The sequence below is a fragment of the Tamandua tetradactyla genome, chromosome 1 (genome assembly GCF_023851605.1).
Source record: "Tamandua tetradactyla isolate mTamTet1 chromosome 1, mTamTet1.pri, whole genome shotgun sequence".
Taxonomy (NCBI): Eukaryota; Metazoa; Chordata; class Mammalia; order Pilosa; family Myrmecophagidae; genus Tamandua; species Tamandua tetradactyla.
This window is the reverse complement of record NC_135327.1, coordinates 196,485,001-196,505,750: the sequence shown is the minus strand read 5'-3', so window position 1 is coordinate 196,505,750 and position 20,750 is coordinate 196,485,001. Positions and strand designations below refer to the sequence as shown.

Sequence of the window (20,750 nt, the reverse complement as noted above, 5' to 3'; positions counted from 1 at the left end):
AAATCTGAGTGCACGTTCACACCTTGGGGCTTCCATCTGTCTATATGTAATTATTTGACGTTTCTTTTATTCATTATCCAGGTTGTTAAAAAAAAGACAACATAACACTTGTCAAAAAAATTAGAATAAAAATTAAGGTTTAGAGTAAAATTAGGTGTCCTCTCCTTAAGGCAGCCACTGGTATAGCCAGTCCTGTGTGTTCTTCAAGATAAATTTTATGGATCTATACTTTTTTTCCCTGCTCTCTTTCTAGTTAATGGGAGCATACTACACCACTGTCTGGCACCTTGCTTTTCTCTTAGCAATAAACCTTGTACACCTTTTCATATTAGCACCAAGAGATCGATTTTTTTTTAACGGCAGCTGGCTATTCACTACTATTCTGTTTTTTGGAAGTGCCATTAATTATCTGATCCTCTCTACTGAAGGACATTTATGGTTTTTCTGATCTTTTGCTATTACAACGTACCATAATAAGTTTTAAAATCAGGAAGTGTTAATCCTCCCACTTCATTCTTCTTTTTTAGGATGCTTTCAGCTATTTGAGGTCTCTTTCTCTTCTAGACAAAGCCTGGGATATGTTTTTTTTGCATTGTCAAAGGAAAATGAAAAAAAAAATACCTTGTTGGACTACATATACTTTGCCAGAACAACAATGTTCAATAGGAAATTTAAAAATTAGGTCATCCATTGTATTTGCCTCCAATTACAGTTTGCAAAGTTGTAGTGACCAAACACACAGATGAACGGGCACCAAATGTGGCTCTGCTATCTTGTGAGACGTGCTCCATCACCTAACACCCAAAGCCAGCGGAAGGGAAGATGGGCAATGATACGCACTGGATCCCCAGGTACAGTAACCTCAGAAAAGTTACTGCAAGCATGTGAAGCCGGGAAAACAACTGAAAGCTTTATGATTTTTTCTTTCATGGACTTCACTAGTGTAGTGAAAGACTGCAATAGATTCTCTAACATAAAGCCTGACGGGGTAGAAGACGACAACTCCATCTCTGTTTGTAGATCACTTCAGGTACCTGAAACTAGAATAAGGGCTCCAACAGCCTCCCCTCCAGGTCTAGTTCTGGTGAAAGGAAGCTAACAAGTACCAAAAGGCCAGCAGAGGAGACAAAAACATTCTAAATGTCTGCTGGAAACAACTTTTGGCACTGTCTACTAAAATTGAAAAGAGGTATACCGCATGACCCAGTAATTTCACTCCCATAAATTAGAACCCATAAATAAGAATTAACAACACTATGTGCAACATTAAAAAGATAAATTTAAAAAACAAAATAAAAAACTGAAAACAACCCCAATGCCCACTGATACTATATATTCATGTAAGAGTATTCTACAGTAATGAAAATGAGTAGAATATTGCTACACAACTGCAACATGGATGAATTTTAAAACAATGTAAAAGAAGTACAACAAAATAATACATGGAAGGGAAGGAAATGATTTCCCAGAGTCAGTTAATGACTACCTCTAGGGACAAGGACAGGGGTGTGATCAAGAAGGGGACATATCGGAGACTTCTGGGTAAATAAATAAATAGGGGGATGGGGAGTAGTGGAGTTGATGTTTCTTAACTTGGGTGTAGTTACACAGGCATTCACATTACAACCTATACGTATATTTTTATGTGTACTTTTTATGTATATTATTATTTTTTTTTACGAAAGTTCAGAAAAATCAGAGTAAGTCCAAAAACTTTAAAAGGGAGAAATACAGACAAACCTCTGAAATCTATAAAAGAAATTGCGATAAGCCATGGTATTTGGTGTAAAAAACCACAGCAAGTAGGATACTACCATACTATTCTACACAACATTTATCACTGGACATACTCAGTTTATATATCTGCTTTTCTCACTAAGAATCCTTGAGGGCATGGACAATTTCTTATTCATAAATCTTTCTTTAGGACTTAGCAGAATGCAAAAGATTCACTAAGCACTCAAGAATTTTTAATGGATAAGGCCAACATTTTTGCTCCTTATAAAGAGGAAGAAATTTATGGTGGGAATTTTTCAAACATAAAGAATTCTTACTTTATTGGTGCAGTAGCTCCTTCTGGTCCTTCTAACTCAGAAAGAGGAACAAGATCCCATTTAAAGTGTAATCCCCAATTGAAACCTCCTCGGACAATAGGAGATGAGCTGTACGAGAGTGTATCAGCACTGATGATATCAATCACTGGGCATACCACGGTTTTACGGTCTTCCTGGATTGCAGCCAGCAAGGGCTGTAGCCACATTTCATTCACTTCACAGTGGCTATCTAGGAATACAAGAATTTCTCCTGAGGAGACAAAACAAGAGACTCACTGGAGCCTAAGCACATTCATTTCAAGTAATGCCAACAATTCAACTGAATGACTCGTCAACATGGCATAACACAACTACCTTCATTTGAACCCTAACAATATTAAACCATTACTTTACTGGCAATTGTAAGCAAAGGAAGTTCTTTAACCAAAAATTCTGCCTGAAGTACATTGCTATAAATTTTTTTTTGGGGGGGGGGGGGGCGGTACATGGTCCAGGAATTGAACCTGGGTCTTCAGCATGAAAGGCAAGCACTCTACCACTGAGCCACCCATGTACCCCATTGCTATACTTTTAAAGTATATACAGATAATATGTACAACTCTTGAAAAAAATTTAGAGACAATTTAGATTCTCTTCAGAAAAGAAATTCAAAATCTTAACAGTAACAATATAGTTCTCTGGGACAGTTAAGGATTGAATGATTCAAGACGTTTTTGTAAAATAGCAGTAACCAGTTCTGTGTAGATATTTTTAATACAATTATTTTAACCAAAATATTTCTAAATTTAGTATACATTCTAGTGTATACACACACACACCACACATATATTTCCCTGCCTTAGTAAACAGTGTAAAATGAACAAAAGTAACTCCGAAACATCACTGCTAGTATCAATGATATTGCTACTTTATAGCAGTACATTTAAAAGTGAGAGAAGTAAGTATGTTTCTGACCTATACTCTAAAAGTATCCACAATGCTGCCCACTGGTGATGCGTCTCTCTTCTCCCTTGGATTCACTACTGTATCCTGAATGTCACCACCCCTTCACTGCCGCGTTTTCATTTATTTTCTACCCACTTTTCACCTTTTCTTTTTAATTCTCCCAACCTCCTTCACCTTAGTTACTCTCATCAGCCAGTAGGATACACCTTTTTTCTTGTGAGCAAAATACAATCATAAAAATTCTAGCCTGCATTTTTAACTCCTCTTCACAACTATGAGTAGAAATGAAAATTTCTGATAACTCCAAATCTCTTTGGTAACTTTATGGTTATTTTGAGCAATTGAGAAACTTAGAATCTAAACATTGGATAGAGTTGTTATTATTATTACAAAAAGTTACTCAAGAAATTTTAGATTTTAGCATGAGTTACTTAAAGTGCCAGATGCATCCTATTTCAATTCATGATAACAGATATGCCTTAGGCAAGAACGTTTTCTATAATGACTGTGAATTAGTTATGTTGTTTAGTGTCTGTAAATGGCCTTAATAAGGATATGAAATAACCTACAACTCACCAGCTATCATTTAATGAAGAAAGGCAAAATGTCCAGGATGTACTTTATTTGATGTGAAATCAGTTCAATAAGGATTTCTTTGAGAAGGAAATGGATTCATAACTTCTCTTAATTCTAAAAGTGTTACTTATTCCAATTAAAGCAAATTTAAATGAAGTAAGATAATAACTGAACCTCAAACAATGACTTCCCAAAACTGGTTCACTTCTGACAGATTCTAAACTATAATATTTGAACAAGGGCCAACAGATTAAAACGAAAAAACTAGCTGCAGTTATCCAAAAAAGTTCAACTCACAGAACAATACATTGTAACAGTATATTTCAATTGGGCATAATCGCTACAATTTCTCTAGATTTTAGTTGCCTTCAAAAACTCAGCACAGCCATTCAGTAAGTCTTCATTTGACTAGAAATTCTAGAAAAGAAAGTATCACGAGCCTCAAATTCAACTGGTATGATAGCGCAAATTAGACGTGGTTTTTTTTTAATTGTTTCAGATCACTGTGGCTTTAAAGAGAAAGGAGGGGAAAAGGAAAATTCTGAAACTGAAGTCCCAAACAAACCCAGCAAATAGGACACTGGGTGAAAGGGGGGGTGGGAATGGTGAGCAGTGCCAGCCTTCCGAAAACACCAGATTGGTTGTCTTGAAGAACGCCAAGTACAGGAATGTAGTATATGTCACCACTAGGGATTACCCTCTCTTCAAGTTCAATAATTCTCATATTACCGTCATGATTTTTTTTTTTTGCCACATCCATGTGCTTACTATCTGCAATATGACACACCTAATATTTTAAACTGTTCCATGTTTTAATTTAAATAAAGCTATTTTTAAAGGAAACATTTTAATCAGTATCATAACATGAAAATCAGGAACCAGTCTTATATGGAAGATAATCACAAAAATAAATGTAAGTGAAGACTAACCATATACATTTTCTGTGGAAGACTGAGTTTGATACCTGTTCTTTCTTTTTAAAAAGGGAGATGGGTAGGCCACGGTGGCTCAGCAAGCAGAGTTTTCACCCGCCATGCTGGAGACCCGGGTTCAATTCCCGGTGCCTGCCCATCTAAAAAAAGAGAGAGACTGATGTTTGATAGAAAGGTTTTAAAGATATATTAGTAACGAGATTTTCTCTCTTTGAGGGAATTAGAAAGATTGAGAGAGAATTTTAAAGAAAACCTTTACAGTCACATAATTCAGTTTTTAATGTTATGTCCATTTACCAACTAAAATCATAATGCATATCACCAGAGGTATACAAGAAACTTGTATACCTTATACCTCATACTTTAAGAAACACTGGCATAATTCAAATCAAATAATTAGGGTACATATATCTTAAGCCTCATATTAAAAAAAATTACAAAAGTTCAATTACAGGGCTGGCCAGCAGGGTGGCTCAGCAGGAAGGAATGCTTGCCTGCGATGCCAGAGGACCCAGGTTCAATTTCCAGTGCCTGCCCATGTAAAAAAAAAAAAAAAAGCTCAATTACATTTTAGCTTATAAGTAAACAAGATATAAAACATATCTGAGGGGCCATAATTAACAATAGGACCACTGTTAAAACAAACCAGAAATCATGGAATTGAGAAAGCTTTCTTGACCAAAAGGGCTAAGAAAGAAATGAGACAAAGTTTCAATGACTGACTGAGAGATTTCAGAGTCCAGAGGTTATCCTAGAGGTTATTCTTATGCATTATTTAGATATTCTTTTTCAGTTTTTAGTGTATTGGAGTGGCTGGAGGGAAGTACCTGAAACTGTTGAACCATATCCCAGTAGCCCTGATTCTTGAATATGACTGCATAACCATACAGCTTTTACAATGTGACCGTGTGATTGCAGGGGGGAAAAAGCAGACCAGGAAGGTTTCTAGAGTTCAACTCCTTCTTATCTGTGGCTTGGGGCAACAGGCCCTTCCCAAACGGAACAAATTTCTTCTCTTTTCACCGGCAATGTTCATTTCGTAACACCACTTTCCATGACCTCTACAGAATCAGGAAAAGCTCCAAGGATAGAGCCCATGGCATTAAATATCCACACAGAAAAGCCATACAGAGGTTATACCTGTAGCGTGTGCTGCTCCAATCATTCTTCCTCGAATCAATCCTTCACGCTTCTTATTTCTTATTACTTTCGTTTTTCCAGGTAGATGTTTTTGGACATATTCATCTAGCTCTCCTTTCAAATCATCTGAAAAGAGAGAGTCCTACAATTATTCAAACAATATGAGACATATAAAAAGACATTTCATAGCTTCTATGAATTTGTAACCAATACTTCTTATAAAATCCACAACTATCAAGTAAATATTATAGAATCTTCTGCTTTATTTTAAAAGAATATTGTAACTTATCCCATAAGGCCAAAAAAACAAAAAATGGAAAGAAATGACAGTACGAGTTGGAATACTAGCCAAGAGGAATAATTATTTTTAAGAAACTACAAAATACTGAGTAGTTGAGGGGCCAACTTTTTATAGAGTTATTTGGATTTCCGTAGCAATTACCACAATGCTTTGCATAGAGAATATTTGAAATGAACATCTTGCATAAATGTGTAGCTGACTACATATGAATCACATTTAAAACAAAGAGAGTTGTAAATGTTTCGTTAACATAATTTATTAAGCATACTCCATCTAAGAATAATTAAGAAATAACTCCTAAATAATTATATAACACCTATAAAATATGTCCTTTTATTAATTTAGCACTTTTCTTCCAAGGGCCCTAATGTTTTTTAATACAAATTCTAGCTCATTCACCTTTAAATTTCATAACTTAAAAGATAATATTATAGTAATTTTTTTCCATAGTTAGTACTCAAACCATTATAAATCATCATGTCCCTTTTAGATAAAAACAGCCAGAACGTTAAAAACTAAATATAGGTTTTAAAAAAAATCAGTAGCATGTATTTTAGAATTAAGTAGTTCACTAATCATCTACTTAGTTCCAACTCAGATTTATTTGTTTGTTAATTTGGTTATTCTAATGATTAATTTTGGAAATTTTGTTTTCCAATAACTTTGCCTCAGTGAGGTTTCGATATTTACCAAAGTTTGAGAATTTCGCTCCCATCAGTCTCAGTATACATACCCTTACCTAAATATTAAAATATACTGGTATACCAATTCTGCTGCTACCGTAAGAGGTGCTTTATAAATCCTTAAGTGCATGAATAAAGTACTTAAACTACATACAACTTATTATTTCATCTCTGAAGTTTGCTATAATGAAAAGAACGGAACACTAGCAGGCATGAGGAACAGAGGTCTAATTTCAACTTTACCACTTAATAGCTATGGGATCTTAAGCAATTTACTTTATCATTACATTTCCTTCCCATATATAAGGTGCCTCACCACTTATAAAAAAATCAACCCAAGAACTTCCAGCAAGATGGTGGTATAGGATAGGTTGAGTTCACCCCTACTCTGTGGAACAATTAGAAAAGTTACTAAAAAAACAATCAAGACAGCTGTTCCAGCATAGGCATGATCAAAGAGGAACTTCTACATCATATAGGGAGAACCTGGATGAAAAAGCAGAGAAATTACTATTGAAAGGATGAGGTGAATTTACCCACAACATGGTCAGGCTGCAATGCACAAGCTGGAGCAATTCTGAAGAAGCAATGTACTCCTGCACTCCCACCACTGTTACCCGTTTGAGAGATCTTTCCTCTTAGCTCCACAGCTGGGAGCTCCTACGGGGAACCGGAAGCCAGCAGACTTGGACCACCTATACACTTGCAGAGCACAGTGCTTACCCCCCACTCCTGAGGAAGGCTGCTGTGGATGCCTAGTTTTGGCTGAAACTGAGGGGACCCTCCCCCTTGGGAGAAGAGGGGGGTGACACAGAGCTGAGCTGATGTGACAATGGCCAGCAAATGAAAATCCCTGGGCCCCGCTGCTTCTATCCACCCACCACAGAGGCCTGGAGCGCTCACAAGACTGCACAGGTAGAGAGGCAGGGACAAGGGAGTGAGCCATGCCACAATGCCAAACACTCCTGGGCTGGCTGTGGGCGGAGTAGCTGAAATACTGGGAACCACCATACACACTGTACCACAAGCAGATTCTTCATAGAGGTGGACACTGCTCAAGCCCCAGTCCCGGGGTAGGCAACTATTAGTGTGCACTGAGGTCTACAGCCTTAACTGGCTTTGCACCTGGTTGAGTCCCAAATGGGCTGATTTAGCTGGGGAGAGTTGGGTATGAGAAGAAGAGGTGGTCCAAGAGTACAATCTTAGCTGCATTCATAAATTTTGATGTTGTGTTTTCATTTTCATTTGCCTCGAGATATTTACTCTTTCCTTTCCTTCTGGGTAGCGGTCTGTGGGGGAGGGATGCCAGTCACATGGCTTGGGGAACTCACGGTTCTGGGTGGGCTCATAGCCAGTCCAGCAGGTCCAGACTGGGGTATGCTGTGTGTCTGGTTACTGACGTGGCCTCAGCAGTTGTTCTGTACTGTTCTTGGCCATTTATTAGCTGCTCTGGAGGACGAACTAAATCCCATACCTCATTAAGCCCACCCATCTTGGCTCCCCCAAGAGTACAATCTGCTAGAAAGCACTGTAAATGCAGTCTGACAAACTGCCTATCTGCCTAGTTTTTAACAGATTTTCAGAGCTGCACATCCTGCATGAGATTCAGACCTTGATTTGGCAGGGAATTACTGAAAAACCAAGTGAAAAAGAAGACCTTCAACGCAAACCCAAGCAACTACCATCAACTTCCAAAATAATTTTATCAAGACAATCAAATGCCTTGAAGGCAGCAAAAAAATAAAAAAACACATGAAGATGCGGTTAGATATGGCCCAGCCAAATGACCAAATTAAAACACCGGAAGAGACAGAATTTGGAACTAATGAAAGATGTTCATATAAATCTCCTAAATAACCTCAGTGGGTTGACTAAAGACACAAAGGATATCTAGAAGACACTAGAAGAGCACAAAAAATTTAAAAGAATAAACAGAAAAATAGATTTTATAGAAATTGAAGATATTGTAGACCAAATTAAAAATATACTAGAGGTGGTTGCCCCAAATCTGCCTGGAGAAGGGGGAAGGCAGGAGCTCGTCAGACGAGGGTGCAGCAGCGACGTGAGGCCTACGGAGGCCAGGGAGGGTCAGCTAAGGCTCCCACACTGTGCCAAACACCTCCTGTGGGCTGGCCCAAGCACCCTTTCCCCTGAGGAGCAAGCCTGGGAGGGGATGCCTAAGGGAACATCTAAGGGACGGGGTCACTGGGCACCCCGAGCCCTCCCACTAACAGGGCCCTAAGGCCTCACACTAACCCTTCAGACCTTGAACACTCAGCGCCATGCGGCCATCCTGCTTCCGGAACCCCAGAGCACAAGGGAGCCTGCGTCCCACCACCCCCACCCCCTGCTGCATCACTGCTCCCCCAACTTATTCGGGATGTTGGTACCACTGCAGAAAGGACATCTGGACAGCAGCTTCCCGGAGGCTCAGGTGTGGGCTCCAGACCCAGGTGCCTATGCGCACTGCCATTGGACACTGCTGCTGCCACTGCCCCTGCAAGCTAGGGCCACCACCGCCAAACCCTGATGCTGGTCATCTCTATCCCACTGCACATGCGCTCCTTACATGGCTTGCACACCACCAGTGGGCCAGCACACACCTCCCACCTGGTGCACACCAAGTACAACAACTTCGATGTCTACATGAAGACACGTTGGCTCTACGGCTTCATTGGCTTCTTGTTCTACTTCAGCTGCAGTCTCTTAATGGCCACATCCTGTGGCATGCTGGCTGCCCTCTTCTGCCTGCAGTACCTGGGCATGGGCATGCTGCTGCACTGCCAGCTCAAGCTCTTGGTGCTGCTGGTGCTGTTGGGCCCTGGTAAGTGGACTTCCATCTCCTGAATGAGCTGCTCGTCTACGACATCCACGTCACCATGTGGCCAGTCAGTGACCTGGTCTGTGCGGACATGTGAGGCACAGGCTCTGGCTCGGGTGGTGGAGTTGCCGGGGCAGGCATGAGTGGGTGCTGCCTGGGCCAGGTCAGTCTGTGTACCTCCCCGCCCCCCTTCTCGTCTTGGCACAAGAGGGAAAAGGGCTGCAACTTGTTTCTGTGACAGGGATACTGGCACATCCCTCCTTGCACGTTCTGCTTTACCCCTCCCCTCCCCCATGCACAGCTTGGTGCAATGCCCCCCTCAGCCCAGCCTCTGGCTTGTGTCCACACTTGTTCAGTGCATGCCACATGAGCACTCTGTCCCTCCACCATACACTGTGAGAGCCAACGTGTGGCTTCCCCACAGCCTTCACCCCTCTTCAGGACCACATCTAGTGTTGACATGACATGTCCCCGGTGCTGTGGGGGACCTTGAGACACTGGCCATGCCTGAGAGCAACCTGGAAGGGCCCTCTGTCCCCTTCTGGCCATGTGGCCACAGCCTGAGGGCTGTGTTGGGCCCACACTGAAGCACCGCATTGAGCAGCCCTGGCTGCCCGAGTCTGGCACAAGCCCCAGGCCCTATAGGCTTAGGGTCTGCTGAAGCTGCAGGTACCATAGGAAAATACAAACTTTGTATTTGAAAAGCACCTCTTAGAGGTCATGAGAATGGGTAAAGACGGAGCCTGTAAAAGAAGGGTATGTCTGCACCCCTCCTGCCTTGGTGGCTGTAAAGGCATTTAAGATGTAAAAGAATCATGGGTAGGCAGGAACAGGGGCCAAGCATGGGGCAGAAGGCTGCACAGGGTGGGGGAGGCTCGGTCAGCAGGAGGGGAGAGGTGTCTGAGGCCCCCACCATCGGAGTGGGCACTGTAGTCAGGGCACTAGGGCAGCTGGCTGTGAGCAGGTAGCCATGTGACCTGCTGACCAAGCTGGACACTCACCTCTGTGGAAGGGATGCTCTGATGAGTCTGGGGCCACAGGCAAGATCCGGGACCACACCAGGGGTACAAAGAAGCAGGACCTGGATTGTGAGGGTACCCCCCCTCCCGGCCTGCACCCCTTGACCCTGACCTCTGTCAGGGCAAGCTGTCAGGGCAGTTGTGGACTGCCAGAAGAGGTACTTAGAAAAACCCAAATCAGAAAGGGAAGACAGATGGCACCTAGTTGTGCAGACATATTCTGTGACACCATGGACCTCAGTCTCTGTTCAGGACTGGGGCAGAGGTGGGGACTCATTAGATGCAGCTCTTTATCACAGATAGGAAATTCACGTGTGGATGTGTGGCCCATCTCCCCTCCCCTTTTATCACTGCAGAGAGCCTTTTGTGCTAGGTCATGCTATTTCCTAAAAGAAACCTTGCTTTGTGCATTTCTCAGACCAAAGAGGCCCTCCTTGGCAGAGGGCAAGGTGGGGGTGCCCCAAAGAATGTACACACGACTGTGCATGGAGTTGATGTTTCCTTGTGACTCTTTCCACACAGAGCAGCTCAGCAGCTTGAGTGCCTGTTAAATTCTTCATGAAATGAACCACCTGCATTAACTTTTCTTAATGTTAAAAAATATATATATGTGTGTATACACATACATATATATACATATGTATATACATGCTAGAGACACAGCAGCAGATTTGAAGAGGCAGAAGAGTAAGAGAACTAGAGAACAGGACAACTGAATTCAAAAACGCAAAGGAACAAATGGCAAAAAAGATGGAAAAATTTAAACTGGATCTTAGGGAAATGATGGATAACACAAAGCACACAAATATAAGAATCACTGGTGGCACAGAAGAAGAGAAGAGTAAAGGGCTAGGAAAACTATTTGAGAGAACAATTGGGAAAAATTTCCCAACCCTCATAAAAAAACAAATATGCAAATCAAAGAAGCCCAACAAACTTCAAGTAGAATAAATTCAAATAAACCCACCCCAAGACACATACAAATCATACTGTCAAATGCTGATGAGAATCAGAAAGTTCTAAAAGCAGCAAGGGAAAAGAGATTTGTTACATAGAAGGGAAGTCAGATAAGACTGAGTTTGGACTACTCAACAGGTACCACGGAGGAAAGAAGACAATTGTATGACATAATTAAGTCTGAAAGAGAAAAATTTCCAGACAATTCTTTATCCAGCAAAGCTGTCCTTCAAAAAGTGAGGGAGAGTTGGACTATATGTGTGTGTGGGTGGAGTTTGACTGTACGTGTGTAAGTATTTCTTAATAAAGACATTTTTTCAAAAAGTGGGGGAAGGAGTGATTAAAATTTTCACAGTCAAACAAATGCTGATAAAATTTGTTAACAAGAGACCAGCCCTTCAAGAAATATTAAAGGGAGTTCAGTTTGGCTGAAAGAAAAAAACAGGAGCGAGAGGTCTGGAGGAGGGCACAGAACTGAAGACTATTAGTAAGGTTAACTAAAAGGATAAAAACAGACGAGGTGGGGAAATTACATAGATCTGACAAAAAAAAAGATAAAATGATAGAACGGAGAAGTGCTTTTACAATAATACCTTTGAATGTTAATGGCCTAAATGCACCAATTAAAAGATACATATTGGCAGAATGGATGAAAAAAATATAACCTATTTATATGCTATTTATAAGACACTTTTATCTTAGACCTAAGGACACAAAAAGAAAGTGAAAGAATGGAAAAAGATGTTCCCTGCAAGCTGGAACCAAAAGAATGCAAAAATAGCTCTACTATGTCAGATAAAACAAACTTTAAAAGCAAAATATCATAAGAGACAAGGATGGATACTATACATTAATAATAGTCTTTCCAATAAATGGAGCTGAGAGAACTGGGTATCTATAGTCAATGGAATGAAAAAGGACCCTACCTCACACTCTATACAAAAATTAACTCAAAGTGATCAAAGACCTAAATATAAAAGCCAGTGTGCTGGTTTGAAAGGACGTTCCCTAGAAAAGCCATGTTTTAATCTAAATCCCATTTCATAAAGGCAGAACAATCCCTATTCAATACTGTATGCTTGAATCTGTAATTAGATCACCTTCCTGGAGATGTAACCCAATCAAGTATGGTTGTTAAGATGGATTGGGGGAAATGTGTCTCCACCCATTGGGTGGGTCTTGATTAGTTTCTGGAGTCCTATAAAAGAGGGAACATTTTGGAGAATGAAAGAGATTTGGAGAGAGCAGAGAATGCTGTAGCACCACGAAACAGAGAGTCCACAAGCCAGCGACCTTTGGAAATGAAGAAGGAAAACGCCTCCCAGGGAGTTTCATGAACCAGGAAGCCAGGAGAGAAAGCTAGCAGATGACACCATGTTTGCCATGTGCCCTTCCAGTCGAGAGAGAAACCCTGACTGTATTTGCCATATGCCTTCTCACTTGAAAATCCCTGGACTTCATCAGCCTTCTTGAATCAAGATATCTTTCCCTGGATGCCTGTGATTGGACATTTCTATAGACTTGTTTAATTGGGACATTTTTTCAGCCTAAGAACTGTACACTAGCAATTTATTGAATTCCCTTTTTTTAAAGCCATTCATTTCTGGTATATTCCATTCCGGCAGCTAGCAAACTAGAACAGCCAGTTTCATGAACTTCTAGAAGAAAATACAGGGAAACATCCTCAAAACCTAGTAATAGGAGGATGCTTCTTAGGCCTTACACCCAAAGCACAAACAACAAAAGAAAAAAAACAGATAAATTGGAACTTCTCAAAATCCAATGCCTCTGTATCTCAAAGGACTTTGTCAAAAAAATGAAGAGGCAGCCAACTCAATGGAAACCACATATCTGATAAGGGTTTGATATCCAGTATATATAAAGAAATCATATAACAACAAAAGAACAACCTACCTATAAAATGAGCTATAGATATGAATAGACATTTTTTCAAACAGCAAATGGCCAAAAAGTACATGAAAAGATGTTCTTTTTCATTAGCTATAAGGGAAATGCACAATGAGATATCACCTCACACCTACAAGAATAGCTGCCATTAAACAAACAGGAAATTACAAATGTTAAAGAAGATGTGGAGAAACTGGAACATTTATATACTGCTGGTGAGAATATATCACGTTACAGCCACTGTAGAAGACCATTTGGTAGTTGCTCAGAAAACTAAATATCAAGTTGCCCCATGACCCAGAAATACCACTGCTTGGTATAAACACAGAAGAGCTAAAAGCAGTGTTGTGAACAGACATTTTCACACCAGCGTTCATAGCAGCATTATTCACAATTGCCACAAGATGGAAACAAAACCAAGTGTCCATTAGCCAAAAAATGGATAAACAAAATGTGATATACACATACAATGGAAAATTATGCAGCAGTAACAAGAAATGAGGTCCTGCAGCATATGACAACATGGATGAACTTTGAGGACATAATACTAAGCGAAACGAACCAGACAAAAAGACAGATACTCTATGACTTCACTAACATGAACCCCACTGAAAATGTAAACTCAGAGGCTTAAAATGCAGAATATAGGGGACCTAAATATAGCCAGGTGCTAGAGAAGGGGAAACAGTTACCTAAGATTTACAGACTACTTAATGAGATTGAACTTAAAAGTATGAATGGATAGAGGTGAGGGTAGTTCATTAGTGGACTTTTATGTAATGGTGCATTTGAAGGTGAACATGATTGAAAGGGATTGTTTTAAACCATGTACCTCACATATTAGCACTACAAATATAAATAAGTTCTTACATGAACTACTTCAAAAGTATGACACTTGTACTAAAAATAAATAATAGAAAGACAAATAAGAAAACCTACCTATTGCATGCTATCGTCTATATTTAACAGGAATACATCACTAGTACCACGGACATTATGTTGAGCAAAACAACCCAGAAACAAAAGGACAAATATTGTATGGTCTCCTTTAGAAAATACATAGAAGAAAACTGGGGCCTAGATTGTAAGCTCTTACAGCAGTCATATTTATTCCTGAGTTTTAGATGTTAACTTCAAATTCTGATGCTATACTAGATGTGTAAAACCTGGCATTTTCCTGGAACTTTAGGTACCTGTGTGACACCTAAGAATCAGAGTTGGGGTTCCGTAGCTCTGAAAGTCAGCATTCCTACATACAGCAACCGTTAAAGAAATAGGAAAAGAGATCAGGCTTCAATTAGAGATAAGTATGAAGCTGATCTGGTTGGGAATAAGGTAAATCAAAATACACAGTAAAGGATATTATATTGCCTCTATTTTAGAACTTCACCTACTATATGAGGCCAAAGGAAGAGAGGTTTATTTTATCCAAAACCTAAATTTTCTGTAGTCCACGATCTAACTTAACCTGTCTGGCCAGTTCAGTTAAACAACTTAAACACATGGAGCCTAGGATTGGCCACGAGGCCTTGCAATTCTGTATAGCTTAATGTTAACACCCAGATACATTCCAGAATATGTGGGCAGATAATTAAAAAGTATTGAATCTCTCTCTAAGCCAAGTTGGCAGGTGAATGCACTGCCCTCTCCCCAACTTGGGACATGACTCTCAGGGGTGTAACTCTCATTGGCAGCATGGGACAGGACTCCTGGGATGAGCCAGGAACTGGCATCATGGAATTAAGAAAGCATTCTTGACCAAAAGGGGGAAGAGAGAAATGAAAAAAAAAATAGCTTCAGTGGCTGAGAAATTTCAGGGTCAAGAGGTTATCACGGACAATGGGTAATTATTATTTCTGGATTTCGAGAGGCTGTTTTATATATATATAAAACCTGATATTGAGAGATAAGAATGAAGCCAATCAAGTTGAGATTAAAGCAATTCAGAACACGAGGGTAAAAAAGACAATGTCTATATTTTAGAACTACATATATTCTTAGAGACCAAAGGAAGAAAGGTTTATTTGGTCTGGAACCAAAATTTTCTATAGCACATAATCTAACTCAACCTATTTGTGTAGCTCATCTGGACAACTGAAACACAGGGAGCCCAGAATAAGAAAGAGGTCCTTTAATTCTGTATAGCTTAATATAATGCCTGTATACTCCAAGATTATATTAAGCAGATAATAGAAAAGTACTGGCAAAGCCCCTTGAGAGATGGGAGAAAAAATATGGAACTATTAAACTTTATCATCAGGAAATTCCTTGATACTGTGTCAAACTATTAGGACACCCAAATCAATAGGTCATGCCTTTGATCTTGTGGCTTACTCCTGTGAAGCTTATATAGGTAGCAGAGAAGCTTAGCCTACCTATAGGTATACCTAAGAGTTACTTCTGGAGGACCTCTTTTGTTGTTCAGATGTTGCCTCATTCTCCCTAAGCCCAACTCTGCAAGTGAAATCATTGCCCTCCCTGTTACATGGGACATGACATCTGGGGTGAAAGTCTCCCTGGTGACATGGGAGATGACCCTGGCACCATGGGATCAACAAATTTATCCTGACCAAAAGAGGGAAAATAAGTATAACCAATAAAGTATCCACAGCAGAGTGAGTTCAGATAGAGTCAAGAGACTACTGTGGAGGTTGCTTTTATGCAAGCTTCAGTTAGACATCCCTACCTATCATAACCTCCCAAACCCCAATTAGGACCATTCTAGCCAATCCTAAAGAACACCTAAGGCAACAGATAAGATTCCACAAGGATTCCATGTGCTAGTATAACTTTTCTACAACCTCCAGATGGGTCCCTGGACCAGATACATCCTGAAACCTAGAGGGCCCAACCTCTCCAGAACATCAGATAGTTCCATCTCTCTACCCCATATTAGTAACAGCCATAGCAGCATGAAAAATTTAGAATGGTCACAGCCCAAACACCCCTAAAGAGAGGAACAGAAAGATCAAGGTGATGGGAGAGTCATACAGAGAAGACAGAGTTTGACAAATGAATATGATTGCTGAATTATTAAACTGACACCTCTTAGTCTCCAGGACATTAGAACAGCAAGAAGCAACCTAAAATTGTGGAATTGTAACCCATGTCAAACTCTGAAATATGTTCTACAACGAATTATGGTGCTATGCGTTGCTTTGAAATATATTCATTTTTTGTATATATGTTACTTTTCACAAAAAAGAAAGAAAAAAAAAGTCAATTGTGGTGGTAAAAAATTATTTACACCTTCTAGACTCCTATATTCTGGAGCAGCTAGAAGGAAAAATCTGAGAGGATCATGTGGTGGCCCATGACAAACTCTGGGATCTGTCTTGTAACTATTTGTTGAGGCGTGCTTTGAAAACTATTGCTTTTTTATTTCTTCGTTTTGTTTATATGCTATAATATGCAATTTAAAAAGTCTTAAAAAAAAAAAAGAGTTTATCCTGGACATTATTCTTATGCATTATATAGATACCCCTTTTTAGTTTATGGTACATTGGCGTGGCTGAAGGGAGGTACCTTAAACTGTTGAACTGTGTTCCAGTAGCCTTAATTCCTGAAGACAACTGTGTAACTATATAGCTTTTACAATATGACTGAGTAATTTTGAAAACCTTGTGCGTGATGCTCCTTTTACCCTGGGTATGGACAGATGAGTGAAAAAATAAATAATATGAGAGGTTAAGGGGTAAAATATATAAGTGGGTTGAAATACTAGTAGTCATTGAGCAGGAGGGGTAAGTGGTATGGGACATATGTGTTTTTTCTTCCTTCTTTTTAGTTCTTTTTCTGCAGTGATACAGGTGTTCTGAAAATGATCATGATGATGACTACACATTGATGATACTGTGAGTCACTGAACATATACTTTGGATAGACTGTATGTGTGTGAAGATTTCTCAATAAAAATATTAATACCCAGATATATCCCGGAGTAAGCTGGGCAGAAAATTAAAAAGTATTGGCAAAGTCCCTTGAGGGACTGGAGAAAAAATAAGGAAGTATTAAACTTTCCAACCTGGGAAATTCCTAATACTCTCTCAGACTTTAGGGACTCCAAATTTTATAGGCCAAGCCCTTGATCCTGAGGCTTGCTCTTATGAAACTTATTTCTGTAATGGAGAAGCTAAGTGTCCCTATAATTATGCCTAAGAGTTACTTCCAGAAAATCTCTTTTGTTGCTCAGATGTGGTCTCTCTCTCTCTCTAAGCCCAGCTCTGCAAGTAAAATCATTACCCTCCCCACTACACAGGACATAATGTTCAGTGGTGAAAGTCTCCCTGACAGTGTGGGACGTGAATCCCAGGGATGAGCCTGGCCCTGGCACTGTGGGATAAACCTTCCTGCCCCAAAGTGGGAAAAGAAATCTAACAAGATAAGTTATCAGTGGTTAAGAGAATTCAAATGGAGTTGAGCAGCTATTCTGGAGGCTACTTGTACACAAGTTTCAGCTAGATATCGCTAACTGCCTTGGTTTGCCAAACCCAAACAAACAACATTTCTGTTAACCTAAAGAAACACCTAGGGCTGTATCTGAGGTTATACAAAAGTTTCACGCACAAAGATTACTTTCCAGAAACCCACAACCTTCAGATGGTTTCTAGGCCAGATAAGTCCTAAAATCCAGAAGGGCCAGCCTCTCCAAGTACATCAACTAGTTCCATCCCCCTAACTTATTGTCAACACCCTTTTCCAACATGAAAAAGTTAGAATGGGCATTGCCTAAATACCCCTAAAGATTGGGAGAAGGATCAAAGGAGAAGGAGTTAACAGAGAAAACTGAATTTAGCAAATGAGTATGACTGCTAAATCTTTACACTGACATTTTAGTCTCTAATGCTTTGGAAAAGCTAGAAAGAAAAATCTAAAATTGTGGAACTATAACCCATACCAAACTCTGAAATCTGTTCTATAACTACTTGTTACTCTGTACTTCAAAATTTATTCCTTTTTTGTATATACACTATATTTCACAACAATATATATTTAAAATTTTAAAAAAATCTAGAGTATAGGTCACCAGAAGATAGGATGAGAGCAGAGAATGGGGAGCTGATATCTAATTTCTGCAAAATATGTAATAGTGTTGATTGTAAATGTTTAGAAATGGATGGAGGTAAAGGTAACACATTATAGTAAGTGCAATTAACAGCAATGATATACGGGTACAATTGTAATTGAAAGAGAAAGTTTAGGGTTATTTATGTCACTTGAAGGAAAGCCAGAGGATGAAACATGGACTGGATAGCATAGTAACCCCTTTTGAACACAAAAATGTTCTAGAATTGACTGTGATGATGAATGCACAACTCTGAATATACTGATTGTACACTTTAGATGGGGCATATAGTATGTGAATTTATCTCAATAAAACTGCTTTTAGAAAAAGAAAATTAAAAAATTAAAGAAATGGAGAACAGATTAGAGGTTGCCAAGAATTAAGGATGGTAGGGGTGAAGGACTCAGACAGGAATTTAAAGGAGTAGCATGAGAGAATTCTCTGTGGTGATGAAGTAGTTCTGTACCTTGATAGCAGTGGTGGCCACATGAATCTCAACCTGTGATAAAATCATCATTGAACTATACTCAAGCATTTTACCAATTTCAAATCCCTAGTTTTCATATACATTGTTAAGTGAAGTGCACCTAATTGGGGAAACCAAGTAAAGAGTAAACAGAGCTCTTTGCAATTTACTGTAAATCTATAATTATTTTTAAATAAAGATCTTCTAAAAAGGTAAGCCAAGGGACAAATATCAGGTACCAAATTTGGATGGTAAAGTGTGTCAACAGATGCCAAATATAATACAGTTTATTTTAAATTATCCCATAATCATGGACACGCACTTATTTGTAGTTGGCTTAGCTGCGATGGTATGCCATTGTATGCAAATATATAAATTTCAGAACGATCATATATATAAATATGTCAAATATATAAATATTGTTGATATATGTCAATACCACACGGAAAGAGGTCTTAGACTCAAGATTACTAGTTACAATATTACTTACCAAAATCACTATCATCGTCCACTAGGATAATTTCATGAAGAAGATATGCAGGAGTCCGATCTATGACGCTGTGCACTGTCCGGAGCAAGGCAGAGAAAGCTTCATTGTAGAAACAAATAACAATGCTAGCAACCGGAAGATCAGCTGAGTAAGACTTTTCTTTACATCTGTAAAATTAAGAGAAAATTCTACCATTTTAAAAGGTTCAACTGTTTTAGGTTACCAGTGATTAAATATTTAATGTCCCCTTGTCCAGCCTTTCTTACAATATGATAACAAAAGATTTTCATAAAAAAACATTTGAGAGTTGCATACTAGAGACAAAGCTGTCAAAGTATAAGGAATTGATGCCACCATTTATTCTATCCTCGGTCTCGGGGCCTTTCACAGAGTCTCCAGCAACATCATGCCTGCGCAGAGCATGCAGAGGTTCATCACCTCTGTGGTCCCTACGAGCCACTCTGAGGAGCACAAAGGGAAGAATTCTTCATTTTCAATGGAAAACAAATGATGGTTAATAAATAATAGCTTTGTATTCTGGATCTGGGATTTGCTATACCTTTCTTTATAGCACCAACTGCTTAAGAAATAAGGATGCTTTATTTCATCTATGAAATAGCTATGAAGAGGAATATTTTAGTAGTACATTCTGAAAAACAGATCGAACTCTGTTGAACTAAAAAACAGCACACTGGATACGTTTGTAAATAAGCTTATTACACGAAAAAAAACTAAGAAAACAATGTGGTTTCTTACTCAAAAGTTTTATATTTTATTAACAATTTCTCTCTCCTACCCTGCTTTTTTTTAGGTCAACATTAAAAAAAAAACATTTATTTTTGCTGAAATCACTGCCAAGTTTTTAATGAAGCAATGGTAAACTTACATCTAGGTTCTCCTCAATGATGTGAAAAGGAAATTATTGAAACTTGTTATTGGAAAATTTTATTTTTGCCCAAAATAGAAAAAGATTTAACTGTAATACCTCAAGATATGGGAAAAGCTTCCAGGTAAGCAACTATTTAATAAAAAAGGCTAGGTGGCTTTAAATCAACAAAGTTAAAGGATAAACTTGAAACTCTAATACTTCTGAATGGTATACAAATCCCTGATATATGGGACCTGCCTACCTCCCAGACTTGCCATTCTCCCAATACAGGCAAAGTAAGCTGTGTTTCAGTCTCTTGAAACAAATCAAATCGTTCAATGACTCAGTGCTTGTCATACACTATTCCCTAAACCTGGAAAAGCCTTCTCATGAATCACTGCTCAATTACCTCCTCTGGGAAACCTTCCTTGACCAATCCTGTTATTTGCGCCCCTATTTAATTCCTATTACAGCTCTTATTTATGTGATATTGCAATTATCTCTTTACCCATCTACCTCTCCTGC

At 39.2% G+C, this 20,750-nt stretch overlaps 1 protein-coding gene across 7 annotated transcripts in view; it reads right to left on the bottom strand.

The window, feature by feature from the left end:
* Nucleotides 1-20,750, bottom strand: part of GALNT11 (polypeptide N-acetylgalactosaminyltransferase 11) — a 118,853-nt gene that overhangs the window by 51,587 nt on the left and 46,516 nt on the right. For 6 of the 7 annotated variants that reach the window (XM_077150665.1, XM_077150656.1, XM_077150701.1 and 3 more), the window contains 3 exons: nucleotides 19,358-19,524; nucleotides 5,648-5,773; nucleotides 2,055-2,304 (listed from right to left, as the gene is read on the bottom strand). In XM_077150665.1, coding sequence (XP_077006780.1) covers nucleotides 2,055-2,304; nucleotides 5,648-5,773; nucleotides 19,358-19,524 — 543 coding nt within the window. Of the gene's footprint in view, nucleotides 1-2,054; nucleotides 2,305-5,001; nucleotides 5,039-5,647; nucleotides 5,774-19,357; nucleotides 19,525-20,750 lie in introns of those variants that run through there. The other variant, XM_077150710.1, reaches the window with a different exon arrangement.